The 13,444-nt window shown below is 36.8% G+C and overlaps 1 protein-coding gene across 3 annotated transcripts; it reads right to left on the bottom strand.

Moving 5' to 3' along the window:
• Window positions 1–1,050: 1,050 nt before the first annotated feature.
• LOC112518953 (mitochondrial outer membrane protein porin 4) lies at window positions 1,051–12,203 on the bottom strand. Of its 3 annotated transcripts, XM_025126771.1 has the most exons (8): window positions 12,065–12,182; window positions 8,653–8,775; window positions 8,469–8,559; window positions 7,102–7,169; window positions 5,571–5,681; window positions 5,189–5,275; window positions 2,278–2,486; window positions 1,051–1,637 (listed from the first exon to the last, which is right to left on the bottom strand). In XM_025126771.1, the coding sequence occupies exons 3-8, from the start codon at window positions 8,515–8,517 to the stop codon at window positions 1,331–1,333; spliced, it is 831 nt and encodes a 276-aa protein (XP_024982539.1). In that variant the 5' UTR covers window positions 8,518–8,559; window positions 8,653–8,775; window positions 12,065–12,182; the 3' UTR covers window positions 1,051–1,330. The 3 variants fall into 3 exon arrangements, with proteins under 3 accessions (XP_024982539.1, XP_024982538.1, XP_024982537.1); XM_025126770.1 differs by lacking the exon at window positions 8,653–8,775 and having other exon boundaries at window positions 12,096–12,203; XM_025126769.1 differs by lacking the exon at window positions 8,653–8,775 and having other exon boundaries at window positions 12,065–12,188.
• Between the last annotated feature and the right edge of the window lie 1,241 nt (window positions 12,204–13,444).

Here is a 13,444-nt window from a genome sequence, read left to right on the forward strand (position 1 = left end):
CTCTGGCACAATTTTCTCTGTACTCATCTTTTTCAACAATTGTACTTTCAATAAACAAAACCAACACTAGAACAAAATTGAGTTTGCAAGACGTCAAATTTTTTGAAGTAATATTTTATTTATTTTGGAGAACTTAAGGTTCTAGTGTCAAACAATTGTTTATCCTGAGAAAAGCGTTCCAATATGTTTATAAGACATTTTTTCCAAATAATCTTATGCATAGTATGTCAAAGGTTTTCTACAAAACTTGTTAAGTCATATAAAAACGTCCTATTAACGCTTTTACACAAGATACGTAAATGTTTCGTTCTATAAATTTAAAATCTTATAAAATAGTCTATTAAGACATTTTTACATTTTTAACGTCCTACAAACCTAATTTTGTTATAGGATAATGATGCAATTTTGTGACCATTGATGAGTGATTTTGATTTTATGGTTAAAGGTGGAGGGACACAAATATATAAAAGATATATTGAACTACATTGTTGTAATAAACTAGATGTATTAAGCATTTCAAACATGAAACAACCTAGTTTCGTAAAACCTGTAAAACTATTCCAAAACTAATTAGACGAGTTCTTTCATCTTACCAAACAAGCTGAGTTAAATGAATCTCGAGTTCGAGCCCATAAATGAGTATTGAACTCGAATATAGAAAAAATATTTGAGCTCATGTTCAAGCCGTACTGTTAAAGAGTTATTCGAGCTCGATTTTTGGTAATATTTCTTGAGTTAAACTCGAATAACCTGTGAATCAACACCCCTACATACATATGTATTTTTACTACTACTACTACTGTTATTATTATTATACATATACACTGATATATTGTGTTCGAACATTTCAAAACCAATTTCAGAGTTGAACATTCCAAAATTCAGATATAAGGTAAGAGCTTACCCCGAGTGAGCATGCAAGAACCAAGAATCTTACCAAGTGAGCAATAAGCATTTACCGTACAAAAAACAGTTGAGAATATTACCCAATAAACGGCATCTTAGTAGCAGGAAAAACCAAGTACAAAACTTGAGAAAATGTATAAAATGTAAGATATCTAAAAACATGATCATGGATTATTAAGCTGAAAGGTATCATTCATGGGACTAGAACTTGCGCTCCCATCACAATCTAACGTACAATTCCATGTATTGCCCCATTGCAAGAACATGAATATTACCAAAAATGGGTCAATTTTTCCCAAAATCCAATTAAACATCAATCAATATACCATTTAAATGTTCCAAAATGATTTCATCAAAGACTTACCGACTCTGCGGCTTCTAACAATCGTAAGAAATGGAAGAACGAATCCACTTTCAAACCGTATCAAGGCTTGAGAGCAAGTGCAAGACCCCACTTGGGGGCTACTTCAGTTTTCTTGGTATCATACTCGGCCGAAAAGGTTATCAATGACTTTGGCCGCCATTCTCGTTGGCACACCATTGCAACTTTTCCATTGTCGGAGAACCGGGTTCTGACAGTGTTGTAACGATCAAGAACGTGAGCACTTCCGATTGTGAAACTGTTTTCCAACGTAGATAATCCGTGTGTCATCTCAGCAACAACTTGAGTATTGTTTGAGGCATCCACAGAGTGTACATAGGATGCCTTCAATGTTTGCCCTTTATCCATCCTGCATTTTCAACATCATGGTTGGTTAGGCTAATAGCATCAATAACAAATGCCCTAAAATGAATTTCTTTACGGTGCATTCTGTACAGATGAGAGTGAGGTACATGGGTAGTTTTGTAATTTACCAAACTTGTCTTTTTGTGCCACCTATTTTGGTGTCAATCATGGCCAGTCCCGGTCTAAATGTTGCACAAACATAGAACAAGTCTTTGTTTTTTCATGTCCCATCCTGTCGGACATACAAAACACAGGGGATGAAACTAATTTGCTAGATTGGTTTCCTTCTCATCTCTAGCTTAGAATGCAATTTCTATTTTGGGACGTTTCCAAGTTGAAGGTACCGATATACCCACTATCATCTTCACAAATAAATTGATGATGGTTTGGACTTTGGATCCACAAGATACCTTTGTTTTGCCTCTATGAACGGCTAATCTAGACATTTGACCAAAAGGTCGATCAAATTTCTTAACACACGAGACCATTATGCATGCAACGGACAGCATGAAAAGCAAATAGTCTCCTCAAGGCCACTGGGGATTTTACTAACTGTTATTTTGGCACAACCTAGGATGGCACCCACAGTTACAAAAAGAGAATATTATGAGAGTACAGAAAGAAAAACTGAGGATTATACATACAATATAAGCGCAGCAGAAAGATCGGGTTTGTTAAAGCTTATCCCAGCGGTGTACTTGGTGAAAGAAGCAGAGGCAGTATCAAATCCAACTTCACCACCAAGAAGTATTTCCTTGCCACCAACTGCTGCAGCAAGATTTAAAATTGGGGACGGATTCAGGCCTATGCTAGAATCAATGGCCACTCGAGGATGAAGGTACTGAATATCAAGCTGAGAGCAAATAGAAACAACTCAGTTACCATTTTCTGTAGCCATATATAATATTATCACCAGAAGTTTTTTGTTAAAGAAATTCCGTAGCATCAACAAATAACAAATGCTATCCTTCCTGATATATTAGGTGTTTCTGCTACACATCTTCAATAATAGTTCAGGAAATGAGGTAAAATGATAACACAGACAAGTTTCAAAAAAGGTATGTTTTTACAGCAAAAATCACCTCATCAATGGCCCTAGAGTAAATGTTATGCTAATTTAAAGGTAGACGCCTTAAGGTTCATTTGAGCTTTATATCTGTTTGGCAAAAAATGTAATTTACAAAAATATTAGCCACACAACTTGCAGGTTTTGTCCTAAACTTCATAACAACTAAACCATCCACATAGTTTGAACATCCATCACAAACATAACCCTTTCAACCCAGCTAGATTTAACATCTATAAACTCTCAAAACAATGTGTCTTCTTCAACAACAAAGACACTTTCTAATGCAAAACAAACATTCACATTCTCATCCTAAAACCATGAGACATCAGTTACTTGTGCGGAAAGAGAGACCAATCTAGAAACAGAACTTGTTGAGTGCAAAGCAATATAAATCCCACCAAAGAAAAAAGCAGAACTTGTTAATTGCAAAGCAAGCTTTCGCTGATCAATTCAATACATCTCTCAAATCCAGAAATGATAATTTGGTTTGCTCTAACACAGTAAAAGACTAGATGAAATTAAACCAAGTAGCTTTTGGCTACACAAGAAACATAATTAACCCATATTCCCAAGGGAAACCTGATATAGGAGAATATGGTACATTCGTACAAAAAGAACAGTTACAAGTTTGATGCTGATCGCCTGCAACCAATTTCCCAGTCTGATAGAAGGCCAAAGCTATGTGGATGCACAGGAAGATAGATGCAATCATATGGATGAATCTTCAGTGGCACGTTCGTACACGTCATTATGGCGTATGAGATGAACAGGCATGTTTGTTTGATGGACAATGATGGGGTAAAACTATGCTGTTAATATCGCGATATATCGGATATCGCTCCTAGAGAAAATATCGGTCCATAAATATCAGTCAAAATATCGTCCCCGATATTATCGGCGATATTTTCCGATTTTTCCCGATTTTTAGCGATATTTTGATGCAAATATCGGACCGATATATCGATTTTTTAGGGTTTAAATATTTGGGCTTCTGTTACTTCATGGGACTAGTTTTTTGGGCTTGGTAACTTAAATTAGGTCTGAAATTGATCTGCCTCCACAACGGTCTTCTTCTTTCTTTTATATTAGCTCATTTTTGAACACTTTAGATGATGTGATGTTTTAATTTTGAAACTATATTTCTAAACTCTAATTAATGCATATTATATATATAATTCTAAGAAATAGTATGTTAACCGCTATTTTGGACCGATATATCACCGATATAACCGATATATCGAATATCGGTCCTGACCGATATTTCGTATTCTGACCGATATAACAGCATAGGGTACAAAGATGAAATGGTGTATGGTAATTCCCCTATCCTGCCACCAAAACGCCTGAGTGAAAAAGACCATCTCATACAAACACGCCACTATTGACAGGGTATGCTACTAAGGATGAATTAGAACTTAATTAAACTGCCCTTATGGGCAAACTCGAATCTGACCCAGGTAGGAATTCCAATCTGTCAAACACCTCAAACTTTTAAAGTACTTGCAATTGGAAGAAAAGAACAAGGGTAAAAAATTCTATTCAGATTAAAATGAATCTATTCCGAGACTCAAAAAAAGAGCCAATAGCAAGAACATTCTAAAATGAAAATCGCTGCCAATTTCATTGGACTATGGGAATAGTATATAAAACCCTTCAAAGAGTTTGTACTACATTTGTATTTAAAGATGTGTGTTAACCTATCATCCAAGCTTGCAGATAAATTGCACGTGTGATTGCAACTGGATCGGTCGCTTAAACCACTTCTGTTCCTAATTACTAAATCGTTGTTTTGCTGTAGAGGATCATTCCATCGTATTCTCCTACTCAGCCCTCCAGTATTTTCTAAATAGAACCATTACTAATCTCACTCCTCTCTGGAAGAGTAATTGCAGACAGCTAAATAGAATAAAGCTTTTTATGTCTTTTGATGTTCTACACTGTATAAGTATTTGTGCTTTACACAGTACGTAACTAGCTAGGCAGGCTTGGGTCATGTTCTAATTCAAAAATCTAACCTGAGTCATGTGAAAAGACATGGCAGAAGCAACTTACTTATACACACGGTCACATGTATTTTTTAACGTTTTTTACCTGATGTCACCTTAAAGAACATTGGAAACAAGATAAACCATACTTCAGGCTTCGATTTGTACAACAGTGCCAGTACATTTATTTAATACCCATTATTCTTATTTGACAGGATCTCTTGCTTTCCTCTATGTAACTTCTACTTCCATAACTTACCGTATTTGATATTTTATTTGTAATTGTGTTATTTTTCTTTTCTGTCCAGCAGCGAGGATTACAGTTCTTTTCTGGGAAGTTGTGAAAGCTTTGATGAAAATAACACAACTTCCTAGAAATCTTATAATAAGATTTGAAATATGAAACATGATTTGATTCARGACGACTCGTGATTGGAAAAGTAGGTCCATATTTACAGCATAAACAGATCATATTATATTCAACACTTGAAAATCACTTACCTTTCCAGACTTGTGATCAGGAACATCAAAACTTAATACTGCTTTCATACAGGGCATTACTTCATGAACAGTTACTTTTGTTGAGACCTGCAAAATGAAGAAAACTTATAATATCCTACAGAACATCTAAATTACAGGCATAGATAAACCTAGAACCAATTGGCCAAAAARCGCCYCACTAATTSTTAAGTACATATARGCAATGCATATTATGGCCATTCCTCGCCAAAAATTTCCAACTATGCAATTTGGCTGCTTTATATTGCTGGCAAACAACTATTTGGTAACTAAGAAGCAATTAGACAACTACAAGTTTTCATCATAATCTATACAAAGAGAAGTCGCAACACTTGATTCAGAGAGCAGAGTCCTCAGTTCTTACATTTGAATATGTATCAACTTTTACATCTACAATGGTCCTGCCGCTCTTGTACTGAGCACTTATATCTCCAAGAAAAATTTGACCTTTTTTCAAACCAGTAGCTGTCAGCCCCTGAAAGAAAAGAAGAGTATAAAAACAAAACATTAGTGATTGTTATCCAATGCTAGTGGAATAAAGGTGGAATATATTTCGGCTGATTACAATAAAAACTAACTAACTAATATACGTTAATATGTTCAAACAAAAGAAATATGATTATGATATATGGTAGTGAACTTTGAGCCTTAGCCATCTTAAGTTCCAAGACAAAAACCTTCAAAGATATGCACACAACACTCAAGTGTACGGCATCTACCGTGCTTAGACCCCAGATTTATCCTAGAACCACTACATGCTCCATAGAAAATCCCTGGATAGAGTAGCTACTGCCCTTCTCTTAAAAACAGAGAAATAGCATCCATTCAATGCCTGTCTCCTGCTAAACATGTGGACGTTTGTCCATATGAAGATTGACAAGACTGGAAAATATGGTACCCCCAGTAAAAGGTCAAAGTCGCACCAATTGAAAAGAAACTTAAGCAGCAGCACTTGCCCGCATGAAATGGTTTGGCAACATCCAAGCTGATGCTTTGGATAGGCCCATTAAAGAAAGAGACTTGCATGGAAAATTTCTAGAGAGGCCAAGGAGACCCAGATTAAAACTTTATGAGAGACTTGAATATAAGTTACAGGAGGCATTTTTAGGTTTGACAAACTGACCTAAAACTCTAATCCCCACTAACCCATTGCCTGAAAATATCTGTACATTATCCAAACATATTATAGATACACACACATATCGGATGGACGTCAAGTGGTTGATATTATCCCCCTGAGGCCAGAACTTCTTGTTTCAGAAGGGGAATCTATCAAATTTGATCAACAATTGACAAGTAATCCTAATGTGGGCGGATTTGGTCAAGGAGATGCAGAAATAGTACTTCAAGATCCATTACGTGTACACGGCCTTTTCTTCTTCTTTGCATATGTTATTTTGGCACAAATATTTTTGGTTCTTAAAAAAACAGTTCGAGAATGTTCAATTCCAAAATGAATTATATATATATATATATATATATATCATATTATAGATACACACATGCAAATACATATATATATATAATATATAGGTGTGTGTGCATGTATATTATGTGTAAATATGCATGCATTTATGCATACATACATATATGTGTGTCTCTCTCTGTGTGTATGTATATTGTATGTGTATATACAGACATACTTATAAATACATATACATGTATGTGTGTGTAAGTGTGTAACAAGTAAAATTTCATGATCAGATTAGTTAGGAATTTTTCTTCCTCTATCTGTCAGACACCAACAACACAAAGCTGCACAAGCAGTTTTTCCTACTTTTAACCACCCTAGTTTAACTCCATAATCAATTCAGATCGTGATTAGATAGATTCCAGAAATCCAAACCATGTAAGAAGGAATGGAAACTAGACACAATCTATTATCACATTCATACCATGGGAGTAGATCCAGGAACTGATAATACAAACTTGTGGTCATAGTTGTAATCTTTGGTCAAGAGATCTGCATTAGGCAAGAAAATTGGTCAGCTTTGTTTTCTTTTATCATAAATATTAACAACTCTACCACTTAAAATTATAGATATAGAAGTTAAATCAGACATCATTTTTCTACATATACACAGGATTCATTTTTACATGCCTACAACTACATAAAGATAAAATGTACATACAAACATAGATCACCAAATCTACATAAACCAAGAAACGTTAATTAGCTAAAGTTGCAGTTAGAGTAAATAGATGTCAACTTTTAGCCTTTATATAAATATACAAGATATTGTATACAGAGGGCAAAAGAAAGTGTATATATACTGTATAGAATAAAAACAAGAGCATTGACAGTGTCCTAACTACATTTGCGAGCCCTCAATTTGAATAATCAGCACAAGCCTTCAAGAGCATAAATACCCCATTCATTTATCAAGTTAACTACTTCAAATTCATATATAACACTCCCAAACTCTCTCTTTATTGATCAGTTGTGCTTACAATTTGTCATTAACGAATTTGAACGATCAACTTGCACAACAATTCCCTAAATGATTGCACTCAAATTTGTATTGGGTTATACTTCATGCCAGTCATATCAAACTCAATGAATGGAAAAGGGTATGGGTCAAATTCATATATAACACTCCCAAACTCTCTCTTTATTGATCAGTTGTGCTTACAATTTGTCATTAACGAATTTGAATGATCAACTTGCACAACAATTCCTTAAATGATTGCACTCAAATTTGTATTGGGTTATACTTCATGCTAGTGATATCAAACTCAATGAATGGAAAAGGGTAAGGGTCAAAACCACAATAAATTACAATGTCATCATTTATCACTTACATGTTGATCAAACAATTCCTTGAATGATTGCACTCAAGTTTATATTGGGTTATACTTCATGCTAGTGAAATCAAACTCAATGAATGGAAACGGGAAAGGGTCTAAACCACAACAAATTACGATGTTATATCATTAACTCCATTTCTTTATCATCATAATTTTACTGTTTGTTTTTAGTTACTGAAATTGGGTTGAGGATGAGAACTTGAAGAATGTCATTGTGAGGGGTTTTCCCAACATGGCATTATGGTTACAGTAAGGCATTAAAAGAGACCAAATTCATTTATATAAGCGCATCGCATGTCCTCATGATACATCTTGGAAAACATACAGTCAACACATGAAATTTCAACTTGCTAACTTATAAGTATTAAGAACAATGTATTAGAAACAAACAAAGAACAAGCAATAGCAAGTAGCAACTAACGTCGTGGATAATGAATATAAAATGGAGGCTTACCTTTTGCTCGTTTGCCGATATCTGAAAAGGGTGCTGGACCATTGCCCATTGTGAATTAGAATTCACGTTGCTCCCAGCTTCCAATCACAGCCTGAGAGGCATGTCAGATGTCAATAAAGCATCACTTAAACATACGACAGAATATAATCACACAAGCATCGCTTGACTCATTCAAGCAACTCACCACATTCAGTCAACAAATTAGTGGTTGACCCGGCATCACCAACCTCATTGAACACCACATCAACAACGAGGCGGTTATCATGGGAGGAGATGCAGAACGGCAAGGCCAAGGCCTCTGTTTCAACTGTGAAGAGAGATTTGATCCGAGGCACAAGTGTCACAAACCACGACTATTACTATTAGAAGGTTGTAGCGACACAAGGAAGACACTGATGAGGCGATAGCGACAGGGTTGAAAATAATTAGTCAACGTGAACCTTGAGGACAAGGTTCAAGAAAAAGGGGGCGGCATTAATAAGCATAGGAGATATATTAGTGTAGTTCGAATAGTTTGAACTAGTCAAATTATTAGTTATTTTCCATATTTTCATGTTTAGAGTTTTGGGCTAGAAATTAGGGCAGTGCTCAAGTAGTTTTTCATTTTCAGAAATCATGTATTTAAGTCTGTCACTCACTTCACAGCAGCAGGGAATCATATTCTGAATTTATCAAAGTTTTCTTGAACCCTTTTCTCTCTATAAAACAATCAGCTTTGAATGGGCCCTATGAGTGGTATCAGGGCCAAAAGGCAATGGCAACCAACAAGGAAAGAAACTGAACAACTTGAAGCCACCGTTGCCAGCTTGCAGGATCATCTCTCTCGTCTAGAGCTCGAGATGGTTGACAAGTTCAACATTTGGAGGATGACATTAGCAAAATGACCGACACGTTGCTTTCCAAACAAAAATCACCAGTTAACTTATGTACTGGTCATCGGGGAGACAGGTCTGGGGTCAAAGATGAGAGGAGGCCAATGTTCTCATCCAAGCTCGCTAAGTTGGAGTTCACTCAATTTTCCGAATGGTTCTCAAGGGTGGAACACTTCTTCAAGTACAAACATACCGTTGATATCCAAAAAGTGTTGTTGGCATCTTTCCACCTTCAAGGTGAGGCTAACCAATGTTGACATGGTTAAGGAGGTCCTTTCGGGGTGGGAAGCATTGACAAAGCATTGACACGGTTTTGACCGACCGAGTGTGAACTTTGACAAAGCATTATCAAGGGTGGAACAAGTAGGCTCCCTATGAGATTACCAACAGGAATTTGAAAAGCTTGACAACCGGGTGCAAGAATGGACCCGAAAGGCACTTGTAAGGACTTTCATGGGAGTTCTTCGAAAATTGCGGATGGAATTAGAATGTTTAGGTCCCACTCAATGAAGGAGGCAATCAACTTGGCATGTAGCAAGATGAGCCGCTTGAATCGATAAGCAACTTACCACATTCAGTCAACAAATTAGCAGTAGACCCGGCATCACCAACCTCATTGAACACCACATCGACAACGAGGCGGTTGTCATGAGAGGAGATGCAAAAACAGCAAGGCAAAGGCCTCTGTTTCAACTGTGAAGAGAGATTTACTCCAAGTCACAAGTGTCACAAACCACGACTATTAGTAGAGACACCAAGGAAGATACCAATGAGGTGATAGCGACAGAGTTGAAGATCAATTCGTCAACATGAACCTCGAGGACAAAGTTCAAGAAAAATGGGGCGGTATTGATAAGCGTAGAAGATATATTAGTGTAGTTTGAATAGTTCGAACTAGTCCAATTGTTAGTTATTTTCCATATTTGTAAGTTAAGAGTTGTGAGCTAGAAATTAGGGTAGTGCTTAGTAGGGGAGTCAAATTCTAAATTTATCAAGGTTTTCTTGAACCCTTCTCTCTAAAAAAACAATCGCTTTTGAACGGGACCTATCACCAACCAACTGTCCTTTTCTTATTCCTATCACCAAAGATAAAAAAGTACCTCCACAAAAAAAAATTGCTCCAATTTTAGTTTATATCAGAACGAGCAAAATTAGAAAATAAATGGAAGAAGAGTTGAAAGAAACACATCAGAACCCTATAATTATTTGGAAATGGAATGTAAATGTTGCGTTCTTAAACCTACATAACATATCCAATTATTTGGTGCATTTTGTCTCAATCGTGGACCTAGAAATTGGAAGCCTTGTAACCAAAATTTAAAACGATAAGACAAGTCAAGTCGTATCTAGCCAGCACCCAAGCTACACCTTACGGTACTCTAACTCAGGTATTGGATCTTCATACCCAACGACGAACCATGTTTTACATTCCTTGTAGTTATGAATGCATTGCATGATTATATTATAAACAAGTATGGCTGGGGGAGGGTAAAGGGTGGGTTGGGGGAGGGTTATTGAACCGACATTTGGATGAGGGGAGGGGTAGAGAGCCGAATTTAGGTTGGAGAGGCCTAGGATAGTTAGAGGATGCATTTCTCTTAAAGTTGTTTGGTTTATCGTACTTTCTAATTCCAATGTGTCACAGTGTCAAGTCCCTCTTTTGCTTTTCATAATCATCAAAATTTTCAAGCCTTTCCAAACCTTTTTCACAAGCTAGTGGTCTTCACTCTTCACAAACCACCCTATGGGGAAAGGGTTGTCGACAAAGAAAAACACTCCATTTTCAACTATGACATCCATCAATAATGGCTGTCAAACTAAATTATAAAAAGGGCCCACTGAATATATGCCTTATATGGTTGTATTGGTGCTTAAAAATCTATGGAAATAATGGAATATTACTGTTCACATATCACAATATTACTGTAATCAATAATGTTATAATGGCTACTGGCTACTGGCTATTCTTATTTCTAACTGTTCTAAATTCACAAATCAAAATACTTTTACTTCTTTTTATTATCTAAGCAAGAAAAATCAAAGAATGCAAGATATTTGAATATCTCTATTTCTTTTATCATCTAAGCAAGAAACTTAAGAAATAATACCTGATTAGTGATATGGTGATTCCACAGACTGACAAACCACAAGTCCACAGGCCACAGCTCACTCCATAGATGAGAGAAGTCAAGAGACAGCAGATTGAGATCCTGAGATCGATCTAGGAGACTCTAGAGGGCAAATGGATTGAAAGACTCTAAAGGGCAGCAAATGGTGTGTCTCTTATTATATTAGGATTTAGGGCAGCAAATCATCGATTGAGTCGTGCAGATCGATTTAGTCACTGAGAGGCGAGAGCAGTGAGCAAATCGGTTTAGGGCAAATCGTGAGAGTAAATGGTCACTGAGAGTGGATCGAATTGAGTGTAAACCGTGTTTTTTATCCCAAGAGCAACCTACTAAATGCTAAGAGGAGTTGGGCCTGTGATGCCCCTTGCTGTCCATGGCCATTGCATCACAGTGATTTGGGAACTACCAAATTTACAGAAAAAGACTATAATAGAAACGGAATTCAGATTACATTCAAATCAATCACAGGATTTCAACAGCACAAATTGTCATATCATCACACGCAGCAATTAAATAGATCGAATGACAAGCAAATTTAAAAGAACGCCCTACCAATAATCAAATTTCAGGTTACTATACGAAGAAATGTACTTACATATACAGAATGAATAGAGAAGGAGACGTACAACGCCAATTGAGCTGAAGCAACGAATGCGCTTGCACAGATTTTCTCGAGGAAGAAGTGCGGAGGACCCTCTTCAAATTAGGGTTTTTGTTTTCTTCGGATTCTTATATTATCTCGTGCCAGTGGCGACTATCGAGATTCTTTTGGCGGTCTAGACAAAGTGTGCCTTGCTATCCTGCACCGTAGTTGCTCTCAGCCGTCCAGATCGATCTTGCTATTCACGGCCAAAAAAGGAACGTTCTGGTTCATAAATCATTAAAACCGTTATATTATTATTATTATATTTTCTGATCTATACAATGCATATGGATTAAGGGGTTGTTTTGTTTACATCTTAATAGATTCATTAAGGGTGCGTTTGGTGCGCGGACAGGACAGGACAGGACATGACAGAACAGGACAGGACAGGACAGGACAGGACAGCTGTTCAGCGTTTGGTAAGACATAACAGGACAGGACAAGACAGGTTAAAATGACCAATTTACCCCCAGTAAACCACCATATGCCATTGCCATCAAAGATAATTGAAAATCAAAATTCTGACTATGAGAGCTTGAGATTAAAACAAGATATTTGAGCACACACTCCCCTTTTTCTGATTATTCTTTCTGTTTGTTCATGTTCAAGCAGCAAAATTCAGTACTCAATCTGACTATAAGCAGATATTCAGTACTCAAAATTCAGTACTATAAGCAGATATTCAGTACTCAATCTGACTTGAACTTAGGAGACGGAAGGATGTACAACATGGGTTATGCATCATTTGCTCCAASAAGATTTATATCTACAAGGTCCACACAGCAAACATGTTGCTGAATTTTGGAAGACTGTGACATGGTCCTAGGATCGATCAAATTTGCAAATGAATCAAGTAGCATAAATCAATCAAGTAGCATATTTAACAGGGCAAATGAAATTAACAGGGCTAAGCTGTTGGTCAAGTAGAATAAGAGTGAGCTAAAATGGAATAAACAGTTGATAACAACAAGAACCCTAGAATCAAAACCCACAGAAATTAACAAGAAATTAATCATCATCAAAACCCACAGAAATTAACAAGAACCCTAGAATCAAGAACGAAAGGAGATGTCGTTCACTACTCACAGATCGTTCACTACACAGATCGATTGTGTACCTGGGTATGGAGAGAAGAGAAGCGATGGAGGCGATGGAGGCGATGGAGGCCGTCGATTGAAACTCGCCGTCGACAGGAGGGATCGATGGAGACGATGGAGCGATGAAAAGGGTTAGGTCGTTCTTCAACATTGTAGCCGGAGCGATTGGAAGTCGCCGTCGATTGGAAGTCGCCGGCGATTGGAACTCGCCGGCCGTCGACAAGAGGAAGCGATC

This window comes from Cynara cardunculus (assembly GCF_001531365.2).
Source record: "Cynara cardunculus var. scolymus isolate 2C chromosome LG 10, CcrdV1, whole genome shotgun sequence".
Classification (NCBI taxonomy): Eukaryota; Viridiplantae; Streptophyta; class Magnoliopsida; order Asterales; family Asteraceae; genus Cynara; species Cynara cardunculus.